The sequence below is a fragment of the Nelumbo lutea genome, chromosome 5 (assembly GCF_056320005.1).
Source record: "Nelumbo lutea isolate HS-2025 chromosome 5, American lotus-T2T, whole genome shotgun sequence".
NCBI lineage: Eukaryota > Viridiplantae > Streptophyta > Magnoliopsida > Proteales > Nelumbonaceae > Nelumbo > Nelumbo lutea.
In genome coordinates this window covers 24,270,752-24,285,587 of record NC_142688.1, presented here as the reverse complement: position 1 = coordinate 24,285,587, position 14,836 = coordinate 24,270,752, and the positions used below count along the sequence as shown (strand labels likewise).

General features: G+C 36.5%; 1 protein-coding gene and 1 non-coding gene across 2 annotated transcripts; both read left to right on the top strand.

Moving 5' to 3' along the window:
- The first annotated feature begins 1,552 nt into the window (after window positions 1-1,552).
- On the top strand, window positions 1,553-5,291 carry LOC148851048 (putative transcription factor KAN4). Its single transcript, XM_088942889.1, has 6 exons — window positions 1,553-2,636; window positions 2,774-2,850; window positions 3,039-3,075; window positions 3,306-3,435; window positions 4,795-4,903; window positions 5,040-5,291. The coding sequence occupies exons 1-6, from the start codon at window positions 2,189-2,191 to the stop codon at window positions 5,205-5,207; spliced, it is 969 nt and encodes a 322-aa protein (XP_088799015.1). The 5' UTR covers window positions 1,553-2,188; the 3' UTR covers window positions 5,208-5,291.
- A 5,456-nt stretch (window positions 5,292-10,747) lies between these two features.
- TRNAL-AAG (transfer RNA leucine (anticodon AAG)) lies at window positions 10,748-10,828 on the top strand. The gene has a single exon. It is a non-coding gene; the product is annotated as a tRNA-Leu (tRNA).
- The last annotated feature ends 4,008 nt before the right edge of the window (window positions 10,829-14,836 follow it).

Here is a 14,836-nt window from a genome sequence, read left to right as displayed (position 1 = left end):
TGTGTTTACGCTTCTTGCTCTTGCCCTAATTTGTTGATTAAACAAGTCTATCACAAGAAGAAAAAAATATGAAGCGGGCAGCAAAACAGAACAAACAAAGAGCTTAAGAGCCTATCGCCTCGACAAGGTCACGCCCCATATCTCACGTGATGGAAGCCGGGGAATGTGGTGGATCGTCGGATGTATGCCACGTGGGCGTCTATGGTCGGGAGGGGCTCGAGAGGAGAATATTTGGACACGAGGAGGGAATATTAGGGAGGGTTAGGGAGGGCAGAAGACAAATGCTAGGCGTTGAAAGGGAAGGTTGGAGGCTTGGAGGCTTGAGCGGGCTGGGTCTGGAGCTGGAGCTGGGTCATATGGGCCACCCTCATTCCGCATGTGGCTTGCAGCCCCGATGTCGCCGGACAACCCTACCTCCTTGACACTTCTCGCGATATATTCCGTCTTCATTATTTCTCATGACTCACTCAACTCGACCGAGTTGAGAGTTGAGACATCCATCGTTAATACTCCCAAATTCTTTTGGGATAGTTTTTTCTTCTTTATTCCTAATGAATCTAATTCTTGCGTGGGACTGTGCTAGTCCCACGTGCACGGCTCGACACTGTCCCCGCATTCCTACACCATTAGCTATACAAGTTAGTGAGTTACAGATGCGGCCCTACTTTCTCTCACCTCTCACGTGAGCGTCTACTAAAAAAACATAGAAATCAATCTCCAAATCCAATATCTCGCGCCTAGTAAAATTCCAGAGTCCAGACAGATATATGACGACCGCCTTCGTTAATTTGCTGGTCTCCGGTGTGAAATGGTCTGGTAATTTCACTTTTGTATATTTCGTACTTGGGGAATTATCCCGAGTAACTTTCTACTGCTGCGAGAAGGACGACGAGCTGGTAGAGAATTATGTACCTAATACCCTTGCAAATTAAGAAATTGTTTTATTATTATTTATTAGACAGTGCATCAGTGCTCTAAATGTCGACTGACTCGGACTGACTAGTTACGGTGAGTCAGTCGACCGGCGGAAGAAGTTCCTAGTGGATGGACCCGATTCTCCAAATGTGGAAAATTCATGCAGGTTTGGGTGAGCCGATCACTATCGTCTGCAGTTTAGGGGTTCCAACGGGTCGGGTTCATTTACACGCATAACCGGCCAGACCTTATCATAAGGCTGAAGGATGTTCTAAGTGGCCCACATTTGTCAAAATTACATATGGGCTTCAATAGAGAACACACAAGATCATGATGGTAGTAAGTGAGAGAGTGTGAGATCACCACAGTCCACAGCCAATAGAAGCGTTTTGCTCCATTTTCCTCAAGCAAAGGAGCCAATGTCTTTTTTTCCCTCCAAGGGCCAAGGATCGTCCGTCCTCCTTTCCTAAAATAAAATATAAATGGAATATTCTGAATTCAGTAAAATAGAAATGATGATGCTAATTTCGGTTGTCGAGAAAAACCCGATAAGAATTATTATAATTATTATTTATTAAAAAAACAAAATGACATGAAAATTGAAAACTTTATTTGGAGGTTGCCGTTGTGTTGACGTGAGCGACAGATGCTTTCAAAAATCCTTCTCGCAAAAATTAGTACCCCCTTTGATTTTTCGAATTCCAACCATTCCTTGCAGAAACCACCATTTAATCGCTTCCTCTCTCTCTCTCTCTCTCATACGTCTGTCATATAACTCATACCTCTGCTTCCTTAAAATACACCTCTTACCCTTTTCACTATCTTTTCCTTCATCGCTTCATTCCAGACACCGACTCTCTTTCTTCCCAACTTTATTTTGTTCATTTTTTAATTGACTAAAGAGCCTCTGCAATTCCTTCACATCCGTCTCGCCTTCCTTGGTGTTGTTTATTAACCCTAGAGGGATCCTACTGAAAGCCTATCCTTCTTTGTCTAGCCTTTCTAACTCCCCTTCGTTCCCATTTATCAACATTCATGCAAATCATAAGCCACTCATGATATGATCACTACCTACTCCCTCCCCATTTAGTTCTCTTCGCATCGTTTGCTTCCTCCGTTCTTCCATTACTTCTCTCTTTCTTACTTCGACCTGCACCTTGTTCCTTCAATCTCACAATTTTCACTCCGTTTCTTCCTTACTTAACCAAATCCGGTAAACACTGAATGATCTGAACCGGGTCTCCGCCATTTTATTCTCTCGAGCTCTAACTCTATGAGAACTACGTTGCCTTTCCCCGATCTCTCCCTGCAGATCAGCCCACCTACAATTCCAGATTGCGAAGGTAAGGATATGAGCTATCGTGGATGGATGAGGAAACCAATCTACAGTGACAGGACCTCCACCACCGACTCTGGTAGCAGTGGGAGCGATGTAACCCATGAACAAGGGTTCCTGCACTTAGAGAGGGCTTATGATCTTAGAGGGTCTGAACCCACGTTGAGCTTAGGGTTTGAGACGGCAGCTGTGGATCCTCCGCCCATGCAACTGCCACGCAACCTTCACTACCTCCACCAACCTCAAATCTATGGTCGTGAGTTCAAAAGGAATTCCAGAATGATTAATGGAGGGAAAAGAAGCATCAGAGCTCCTAGAATGAGATGGACCACAACTTTACATGCTCATTTCGTTCACGCAGTGGAACTGCTTGGTGGCCATGAAAGTAAGCAGAACAGAGAAAAACAGATAATAGTAGATAGCAATCTTCATTTTCTATATTGATTTTTGTTATCCTTTTTCACCATATAAACAGATCAAACTTCTACACTACTTCTTCTCACCGATTCTTCTAACTAACAGGAGCAACACCTAAATCGGTATTGGAGCTGATGAATGTGAAAGATCTAACTCTAGCTCATGTTAAGAGCCATTTACAGGTGAGATTACTGCAACCAATGTCCTGCTTTGCACTTATTAATATTGTTATAATTCGTAGATTTTTATTCTTTTGTATAGTCAGTGGGGTTTGCAATACAAGGGGTAAGGACAAAAGGGCATCTAAAGAGTAATCTTAGCAATGTGGACTTTTTTGTTTTAAAATTTCTTCCCGTGCGTGTTCATGCAGATGTATAGAACAGTGAAGAGCACTGACAAGGGAGCAGGTATTTGGATTTTTCCCTTAAGAACCTTTTTTTCTCTACTTCTCTCTCTCTCCCTCTCCTTATTTTTTTTCCTCTTTTTTTGTTAATCCAAGGGTGGCAGATCTTCTATTAGTTGATGCACTATTACTTTCTACAAAATGGTTGAGACTAGTCTGGCTTTTGTCCGTGAATTATTTGTTCGGTGTCTGATAAAGCACAAGCAATGACTGTATGTGTGATGAATATTGCAGGCCAAGGGCAGAGCGAATTGGGTTTGAATCAAAGATCGGGGGTCATCGAAGTGGATGCTGGCTTATCATCATGTGAGAAAACTGATCCAAATCATTATTCTCTCAACCCACCACTACCAAAATCTCCAAGGTGTGTGCACCATCATCACCTCCACTCTATCTATTCCATTTTTTCATTAAGTCTCATCTTCTTCTCTCCATCGTAACAACGCGTAAATGTCAATGACTCAAATCGAACATGTACAAACAGCTTTGAGCTTTCATCAGTTAATGTTTGGTGCAAAGGGCAAGCATTTTAACTTTGGGATAATAAGTAATGATGCTTTTGTTTTCCTTTTGATATATAACGGTGTGTGAGACTGTAAATAGGAGACTTGGGTTTGTGGATAGGGTAGATGTAGCTTCAATTTTAAGGTTTTTTTATTGGGTTTACATCGACATTGATGAATCTAAGTCTAGGGCATCCTCCGGGTATGTATGGTTTTTACATAAAAGGAGTATTAAATGTCGTTCGTTACTTGGAGTTTGTTGACTTTGTTCGTGAAGTGTCGAACACAATCAATCAAAAGAACAGGCGGATTGGATTTTAGTTAACAAAGTTTTATTATTGATTACTGATTGATTAGAGATATCCAGCTGGTTCATTTATTGAATCAGGCCTTGTAAACGGTAAATCGTGTACTTGATTTCGCCAACATGTTTGATTTGTTCAAGACTTGTTTAATAGTCTTATCTCACCAAAATGAGAAATGGTTCTTCCTAAATGAGATTATTAATACGTCAGAGACTCAGAGCTCACCTAAAATCACTCATTAAAAATGAGTAAGATGCTGTCACGGTACTATCAATCCTCTGTCTACCCAAGTGAAGCTGCCAAACCCTGTCTTCTCAGTTCTCACGCTACTGTCAATTAGTTTGTCTCCTTGTTTGTCTGCCATTTTGTAGTTACCTTCATCTCTCTCTCTCTCTCCCCTTTGTTTATGTTCAATCGTTGATTGTAGATATTAATCATCATGATGAAGATCCAATGGACCTTCAGTACTGACAGCTTGTAAGATTGCATGCCAAGTTTTCTGCCGTTGATTCCGATGGTCTTAGCCAGAAGGACAAACGGAATTTGATAATGGAAAAGTTCAAAAGCACGCCTGTGGAATGAGGCAGAAAGCTCTGTTACTCGCTAACACTGAGCGGAAGGGAATTTTGAAGTTTGATTTTTTTTTTTAGAACTATGCATACCACATTCTCAACTGTGACATGCATCTTTCTGAAAGCAGTTGTACACAAAAGCACATACTAAACTATTCATGTCCTAAGGATTAGAATGCCTTTCATTTTTCTTTTCTTTCTAATATTTACATGTTGATCAACTCCTACAGAGTCAGTCTCATTCATCTAGAGACATATTTTATGTTTTTTCTTTTTAATCAAAATATATACTTCCTCACTCATCTAATAACTTCTGTCGTCTGACTAAATTACTTGGGAACAGAGGCTCATGGTCATCAATGGAGACAAATGGTTGGGACCCATCAACTAAGGAGAGTGGCTTAATCCCTTCCCATTTGAAATCGACTGATTTAACCAATGAGAAGAACAAGGTATGAGTTTCTTCCAAATTTCCAATTGCAAAATCATTACATCTTTTCTTGAGTATTACAAAATCACTACTATAATTGTTTCCATCTAACTCATGTTTCTTTTTTTTTTTTTTTTTCTGGAACAATTAAAACACAGATGGACGGAGCGGATTTCTATGTATCGCACAACGAGAACGAGAGGTTGTATTTAAGCCCCTTGGCATCTTCACATGTGTTGCCTAACCTAGAGTTCACCCTTGGAAGACAGAGTTGGGAAATGGACTATGCTGATCCCACAAATGAACTAACCCTCCTCAAGTGTTAAATACTACTAATACATATATTTTGTATTTTTGGAGACTAATTTTAGAAAAAGAAAAGTCTCAAAATAACCATCCTCACTTGTTAATGATTTGTGTTCGTGCGTGGCTTCGGCTTCAATTCAAGATCTTCAAGGGGAGAGAGAATGTAAGTTATATGATATGGGGGTGAGCCGGGTGAGGTGGGTATTGTGGGTTGGACCTCAAGAGTCAAGACAGCGAGGAGAATGTAGCTTTAACGGAACTCGATCATCACTAATTTAATATTGGATTGTGGACTGTTAAGGCAGTGGGCCAGCTCTTTAATGGACCATAGTCCCGTGAAAGAACATCACATTGATATGATGACCTTGGCCCCATCGTGGGCGGACATCTTCCCCGAACTTTCGAAGCACATATTTCATGGCCAAGTTCGTGCTATTCCTGAAACAGTTATTGATTGCCTGATCGTCATCATCATTCTTTTTGGCCATGGCTCATGACCATTGCAACTGGATAGTACACATATTGGACGATTCGCACTAATAATTGTAGATGGCCCATACGGAGGACAACTGCCTGGAACCAACTTTTGTTCCTCTCTCTCTAAAAAAGTGGGGGTCCTACTGTCATTTGATGGGCCGGAGAGGGTCCACTACCGTCAGTGAACCTTCACCTAGACGGTACTGTGGGCCCTGTGGGGACAAGGGGCTCCTGAAACGAGAACAGTAAATGTAGTGATAAATTCACCGGCTGTGGCGGGCTGCGGCACTATATGGTTGATTCCTTTCTTGCTGCATTATAAGCAAAACTGCAAGAGGGTCTCGTTGGCAATATCAATATCGTAGATGGTTCTAACAAGTACCCTCTCTTTCTTTTGGCCCCCCCAACACCTTTAAGACGATACACCAAATACTCTAATGACAACAGTAGCTTGGTGAAAAGTTTTCCTGAAATTAATCAAGAAAAACATGATGAACCACTGTACCTGTAAAACCACAGCAGAACAAAGGGAACAGGAACAGTCGACAAGAAGAAAGAAAGAAAAGAATGTTTCAAGGATAATAACTATTCAAGTAGAGTTAAGACCTAAAAACCTAGAGATGGATGACCTAAATCGCCTTAGTATAGAAGAGCCAAGTGTTGGGCTCTTAAAAAATGTCTTTTTAATAGAAAAATATTTGTCTTTTTTTGCTTTTGATTAGAGAATGGTCATCATCCAAAATATCAACTGTAGAGAAGGATAAAGTAAATAATATGGGGTGTACGATTTTTTTTTTCCATTTTAGTGACACTTGGGAAAAAATAGGTCTGCAGCCAATCCTGGTGTTGAATTTGTTGAGATGATTATTGATAAGGTTCTAATTTCGTATAAAAAATAATTCAAGATAGACAATGAAATATACGACACAAGCAAGCTTTCCAAAGCATAAGTAGGAACCCAAGAGACTTAATGGGCTACCCACTAGTCCATTCGAGTTGGGCCAGCACATAAGACCAGTCATGCTTCATATAACAACATATAGACCAATCAAGATACACACCTTGCCAAGAACAACTTAAAAAGGGTAAAATTGTAGTGCGTCCAGAGAGCCTAAGGATAGCCTCGATTTGGGTGACAACTCAGATAGTCAAAATGAATCCACTTGGTGAATCAAGTTAATGATGCTCTGGCACCCCTGAGAAATCGGTTCTCTTTGTAGTGATGAAATTGATAACTTCTACTTAATTATTAGGGAAAAGCAGAAGGTTATGACATGAACCAATTAATATATGACTTTAGAAAGCTTTCAGTCTTTCACAGTAGCTATTGCTCTTTGAACCGAGTTTCCTTTGATGTGAAGGAGTGCAAAACAGAAAGATTTGGTTCACCAACCCTAATACTTCAAAGAAGTCTATATTGGGGAAAAAAGATTATAAAAATTTTGACCATAAAGTTGGAGATTGAATATATAATTATGTATAGTCTATGGTTTTCAAAATCAGACTGGACAGTTGGACAGGAAAACCCAGGAATCGGTCAGGTAATTGGTTTCATTTACCTTAAAATTGTTTTTTGACCAAAAACCATTGATTTGATCAGCGTTTCATTGACTCAGGCGGTTGACCATTGATTCTGACAATATTTTTTTATTTTTATTTTTTAAATTAGAACAAACTATCTATTTGAATCGAACGGTCAGACCATTCAACCTGGGAACCGGTCCCAAAACGATTCCTTCTCCGATCCGATTTTAAAAACCTTGGTACAGTCCATAAAAACCTGTTCATATTTGAACCACTTGCTTCTCAGTTGTCATCCACTCAGACTATTCTTTCATTGTGAAGTGCGAACATCCAGGTAGTCTGGAATTTGCTGCAAGGAATATTATCTCCATTGGAAGGTGATGGAGAATTGAATCCCAAACTATGCTGCAATTAATTCTTTATTCGTCCTATCGCTCTTCTGAATTTTTTTTGTTTTTGTTTTTGTTTTTTTTTTTTTTGAAAGATGATCATTTGCAGTTATATGGGAATCCTGAATTAAGTGGAAATAACTTTAATTATTATTTGACACTAATATTTGTCAGATTGGAAAAGGATGTAGAGCCGTTTTGGTCATGGTTCCACAGGCTGAATGGTTCAACTGCACGGTTCAAACGATCCACTCAAGCAAAATAGAAAGGCATGGTTTCAGATTATATTTTAATGCTATTTTACATCTAACATAAGCTTAAAAAAAATAAATATTAGAGCTTTGGGAAAAGATCAAAAGATCCACGTAGTTCAACTGAAATAAGGGAAGGATCCAACGGTGGGAAACAAGAGGAATGACATGTGACAACCAGAATTTTCAAAGAACCAGACAACCCAAAAACAGCTTTATCTGCTGGTTCCTGATTTCAATGATTCAATCATCCAGTCCATCGGGTTTGATCCTCACAAAATCCTACTCAACAGCAGTGCATTAGGAATATCCCTCCATGAATATAAACATACAAGGACTGAAATGTTTTCAATGTACGGTTGCAATAGTCTTGTAAAGACGGTTCTGTAAGGATTAAGTCTGAACTCGCTTTGAATCAGACAATACTGGTTGAAATCAGAGAGAATGAGTAATAATACCAACAAAGCAGAAAAAAAGGAAATTAGAAAACATTGAATTGATAATCTTTATATACAAATAAAATGTTTTCCATCCTTCGTCGATCCAGGAGAGAGAGAGAGTATCAAATGGAAACACAACACATTATCGATGACTAGAGGTGTCAGCTAAACTTTCGCTCTTTTAAAAAGGAAGGAGTGCTGTTTTGGATGGTGGGTGGGGTGGGATAACAAAGCGCATCACCATTCACCCAAGTTTAAATTCTTTAGAACTTCTCCATCATGCTAAGGTGGTTGTAATATATACTAATTAATACTCGCCGTGAAAGGAGAATTGTCTCTCCTTTGAACGCATTGGTGACAGGGATGCTAGCTTTGACATTTGACAAGCCAATTAGAATATGAAAGGTAGCAAGGAGACATGATCAACTGATTCCTACAGTTTAAAGTGGCAACTTGCGAAATGGCCATTAGGTTATCCATACATATAGTGGGACAAACAGCTAAATTTCGCCCTAACATTGCTCTATCAATAAAGATGAAACTAAAACAGAAAATATGAAGGTGGAAGCTGACTCAGCTAGTTTGATCGATTTCTTTTTTAAATTCATTTATTAGTCGGGATCCGTACGATGTATGGGATTTATTAAGATAAAATTAAATAATAGAAATTGTCATATATTAAAATACTCCTATAATTTTATGGGTTTACTAAAATCTACCCTATAGTTAGTATTTAATAAAATACCACTTATAATTTGCAATGGATTTAATCAATCATCTATTAGTTGACAGTGGAAAATGACAATGTTGACCCTAATGTTCATTTAAATAAATTTAATCAAAATAAAATAAGAAATATCATTTTTGTCTTTAGTAAGACACAGGCAACCACTCTATTCACTATATTTTGTCAATTTTGTTTTTTATACAAAAAGGTGTTAAGGGTATTTTTGGATTAAAACACCATAGACCTAATGGCAAAAAAAACATTCCTTAGTGAAAGGTTGATTAAGTAAATAAATTGTAAAATATATGAGTTGTTTTAGTAAAATGAAAACTATAAGGTAGGTTTAAGTAAATATGTAAAACTATAAGGTGTGTAGGAATGGTAATTGGGGTCGGGGCGGGGCGGGGCGGGGACCTCAAACCCCATCCCTATCCCTGCCCCTGCCCCCGCCCCACCAAAACAATCCCCATCCCCAACCCCATCGGATCGAGGAAATCGGGTCCCCGCTGAGAATGAGAAAATTTGTCATCCCTAAAAGTGTGTTATAATAAATGACTCTAATAGAAACACATAATAATATACAATTGTTTTATATTTTCAATTTTTTAAATAATTAATAATTATTCATATTTTATATACTACTTTTAATAATAAAATAGAAAAGTATGAAGGTGGCAACTGACTCAGCTGGTTTGATGGAGTTCTTTAGTAAAAGACTTTAAATTCATTAATGGGTCTACCCACATGACACGCTTTATTCTCTTGTCCATGAGAACAATTTTGGCCATAAAACTCAGTTTAAAAAGAGTACAAATACAAATATATACAATATAAATACATACAAAATATAAGATTTTACATTCTACATATTTGCATTTATACTCTTTCCAAATGAAACCTAAGAGCCAACAATTTGGATTGTGCAAATGCGTTTGGCCACATACACGTTTTCATGGGCCTGAAGGTGAAAGAGTAATTGCCTTCAAAACGTAAAATAATGCAGTGGTTCAATTGGTAAGTTATCTAGCTGATTGTAGTGGAAATTTGAGCATCCATGTAATACACCCATCCAGGTGATATATCAATATTATCTCTACATACTAGCATAATAAACTAATGTTCCGGTTCGTCAAAATGGCATTAATAAAGGAGTCAACAGATTAAGCCATCCAATTGATGTGCGGGAGTTTCAATGCAGTAGAATATATGAACATGTCATTAATCAATCTTATGCCACCATCACCTTTCATTCTCTTTAAACCATCACTCTTTTTGCTAGTTGCTAGTCTTTTAGAATATGTTTGGTTTGAAAGAAAATGCAAGGAAAGGAATTAGGTTTTCCTGTCTTTTCCTTTCTTTCCCTATCTTTTTCTTCAAACCAAGCATAGCCAAGTGCAAATTATATATTTGTATTTGTACTAGGGTTTTAAAAACCAATTCAGAAATGGAATCGTTTTAGTTTTCAATTTTTGGGTCAGTGGTTCAATCATCTAGTTTGAGTGGGTCAAGTTAGTAAGATGTAAAATATAATACAATTTTTTATTTTGATCGTCAAATTATGATTAAGTTAAAGCTACATTATTATAAGAGGGGAGTGTGATACTTTGACAAGAAGGCAGATGGTTAAAGATGAAAAGTGAGAAAAAAGAAGAAGAGGAAGAAAGAACTGCCTGTAGTAATTGTCTCTGTATTCATCATCACTACCATCTATATAGTGTAAGATGCTTGAGTGAATGGCACTTGTGCAAATGGGTTGAGATGGCCGAGTTGGTCTAAGGCGCCAGATTAAGGTTCTGGTCCGAAAGGGCGTGGGTTCAAATCCCACTCTCAACAGTTCTTTTATTTATCTTTTTTGTATTCAACTATTCATTAAATCCACGGAAAAACATTTATTTTATTTAAACCATCCTCCATCAATCTTGAATATCACACAGTTGAACCATTCATTAGATCATCACGGCATCACCACTCATTTCAAACGTTGATTTCCAGTATTCAATGGGTTATATCATTTCTTGTATTAGTATACTTTTTTATTGTTTTTGGTTATTTGTCTTTTATTTATCTTTTTTGTATTCAACTACTCATTAAATCCACGGAAAAACATTTATTTTATTTAAACCATCCTCCATTGATCTTGAATATCAACACAGTTGAACCATTCATTAGATCATCACGGCATCACCACTCATTTCAAACGTTGATTTCCAGTATTCAATGGGTTATATCATTTCCTGTATTAGTATACTTTTTTATTGTTTTTGGTTATTTGTGGCATAACAAGTTGACCCTAGACAGTAAAAATGCTAATTCCTCACCCGGAGAGAAGCAAATTGAGCCACTGACTATAATCCCTGAGACTTACAGGTTACAGCCTAAAGGGGTGTGGCACATAAAATCAATACGTTTTTTAAGAAAATAAAAGTTATCAAGAGAAAGATGGTTGATACTTTAGTAATCGTGAAAATGGTAATAGAGGAGAACATGAGAATATAAATGGTGGGGTTGATAGAGGAAAAAAAAAAAAACAACCAATGGTGGAGGCATGATAAAAGTAGAAGTGTGTGGATTACTTGTGAAATGTATTGATGAAGATGGTGCACAAGGTGGGCTTAAAGGTCATTTTGATGACAAGGATTAAACGAAGTGGTGAAGTGGTGAAGGCTCACTTTGGAAAGAGTATAGATCACTGTTTTAAAAACCGGATTTGGATTTTACACCATTTCGTCAAAATCTTAATTTGAAACCTTAAACTAACTCAAACATCTTACACTATATACCATCTGTGACCTATCGTACTAGTAATATATTAAAAGATAGATAATAATAAAATATCTCCTTGGGTTTCCATTGAATACTGATACATTCCCTAAGTTTCAGTTTTTTAACTTGTACCCCTTTGACAACAAAGCTACAAGGTGTTCTATTAATGGAAGAGAAAATTAAGATTGAGATAGATGCCTTATATCAAAATACACTTGATAGTTAATTAGCTTGGCCTTATCTGATGTTTGATAAAAACATTTGTATACAAATATATACAGTACAATTGTATATAAAATAATACAAAATATAAATTTTTGCACTCTACGTATTTATATTATTACTCCTTTTAAATTGGGCCTAAATACATATATATATATATATATATATATATATATATATATATATAGTGTAAATACATATAAAATAATATAAAATACACGGTTTTGCGCTCTACATATTTGTATTTGTACTCAATGTTCTAAATATCGATATGCCAGTAGAGGCGTATTGGACAGTATTAGTCATTTTTTTTACCTTTTTTATTCAAAACCGGTTCAGGGGGCCAGTTTAAAGATCCCCCACCCCCCTGAACTGATCAGAACCCTGATACACCCTTTGTAGATGTGCATCGAGGTACTCCTAATACAATACGTATCGACCAATACAGGCCGATACATGTCAATACTTTAAACCTTATTTATACTCCTTCCAAATGAAGCCTAAGGAATGTTTGTTTAGTTTACAATCAAAATCAAAATTGGAATGGTCTATTTCTTCCATATGTTTAGTTTAGATGGGAATTGGAATCAAGATTTGAAGGAATGGAAGAGCCATTTCCTTAAATGGGGAATGCCATTCTACCATGAATGAGAGAATAGGATTTTGATTTTGCCCAATCAAACAGTTGAAATCAAAATTGTCCTAATCCCAAACCCTTATTCCCACAAATCAAATGGACCCTAAATATAACTTGATAAAAAAAACACTGAATATAGTTTTATGATGTCAATTTTTATTTCATTTTTTCCTAAAGCCATTTCGACTTTTCATTATCAATCCTAATGTTAGAGCACAAAAATATGTCATTAAGCATAAATAATGGCATTTTTTCTTCTATATAACATACAAATGGTGCAAGGAAAAAAAGGTAAAATAGGCTTCTAGAAAGTTTTAAATCTCATTTAAAGCTTTAAACACTTTTTCTCTCCCAAACACGTAAGCCTAGAGTGGGATTTAAACCTACGACAAAATGATAACTTATAGACCACCAAGATGGTCCTGATCTCCTGCACTTTTCTCATGGCTTCCAAAAAAGTGCAGGAAATCTAAGAGCCCGTTTAGAATCTTTATATTCATTAAAATAAAAATAAAAAAGAAAAAGTATCCAAATGGTTCAACTGATATTATCTGATGTATATAATATTTTAAAAGCCATTTTAAAAATCCAGACATATAAAGTGGATACTAGTTTGGTTTTAGTGTAGGCCATTAAAGTTAAATTTATATGAATGTGAATTTATATCTTTATTTGTATAGATGCATAGTATGTTCCTTTACATTAATGTATTATTATTATTATTATATAAAAAAGATATTTGCTTTGGATTCCATGCAAGTTATAAAAGTTAAATCCAAATAACATATATGTAGGAATGGCAATGGGGTGGGGATCTTATTCCCCGTCCCCACCCTCGATTCTGAAATCAATCCCCATCCCTATCCTCAATCTCCACCGAGAATAAAATTTGTCCTCCATCCCCGATCCCCGATGGGGATGAATTCCCTATAGGAATAATAATATTTTAAATATATATATATATATATATATAATATTTAATATAAATAACATTTAAATATATATAAATATACAATCGAGATCGAGCGGGGTGGGGGCCTCAATCCCCATCCCTGACCCCAACCCCGATCAGGGATATCGGGTTGGGGATGGGGAAAATTGCCATCCTTACATATCTGATACTATGCTCTCTTACACTAGTACTATATAATGTGGATATTTGCTTTCGATTCCACACATATCATAAAATTAAAACCCAAATGTTATATAATATACATGATTAATATTTACATATGTATGTAGCACATATCTTTAAAAAAAGTCAAAATTCATAAATCAGAAGCAAATATTTTTGTTTCAATAATTTTTTTAACTAATTCCCACTACATACGTCCTCGTGTTAGAAGTTCTTTGAACCTATTGAAGGGTGAATGTTGATTCTTTCAATATAAAAAAATTTTGTGCCTTTGTGGTGTAATTAATGGGCTCAAATTATATCCAATTTGATGGGAAAATTATATCCAACCCCAATTTGATAGGAAAAATGTACGTTTTGAATTGGATTAGAATCTGACAATTATCCAAAACCCTTTTTGGAATTAAATTCATTTATATTATCAGATATCTAATTTGAATCCAATTTGAATCGTCTTACAACATAATGATGATGAACATGTTGTGTCATTGCACGTCGTGTATGAACAAGGATCTCCAATGACTTAGTTATTCTATCATAACCAAGTTGATGATCAAAATCCAAAACCCTAAGGTTGCGTTTGCTTTCGATATAAAACTCTATTTTTGGTTTGTATATGTCATTGTTTATTTTGAATATAGTTTTATATCTAAAACTGATATAATTCTATTCATTGTAGAGTTTTACATCGATAATCATACCTTCTTACTTTATAATGATTCACTCATTTAAACTGATCGGTGTCAAACTCCATCGATGTACCTGAGACTAAGAGAACTAAAACTGATTTGAAAAGTTGTAGCTAGTGAAAGTTGTAAGACAAAATCATTAAGGGCTAAGAAATCCACGATAGAGTTGGAAACTTGAAATTTCTCTTGCATGGCTAGAACACTGTAGGAAGAATAAGATGGGAATGTTAATTTTCTACAATGAAATGCTGGTACCTTTGTCCAGCAATTGTGGCTTGAACCTCAAGAGTCAAGACTCACCGACAGTAGCAAGATTGTAGGAGACAACGACAATTAATAGTGGGTCTTAGGTTTAAGGTTTGTTAAACAAATCTGAAGGCTGAAGTTCAAGTTTG

Bases quoted from the DNA above. Each gene is read 5' to 3' on its own strand.
- LOC148851048 (XM_088942889.1), top strand. From the start codon at position 2,189: ATGAGAACTACGTTGCCTTTCCCCGATCTCTCCCTGCAGATCAGCCCA. The intron at 2,637-2,773 runs GTAAGCAGAACA...TCTAACTAACAG, and splicing joins ACTGCTTGGTGGCCATGAAA to GAGCAACACCTAAATCGGTA. The intron at 3,076-3,305 runs GTATTTGGATTT...TGAATATTGCAG, and splicing joins GAGCACTGACAAGGGAGCAG to GCCAAGGGCAGAGCGAATTG.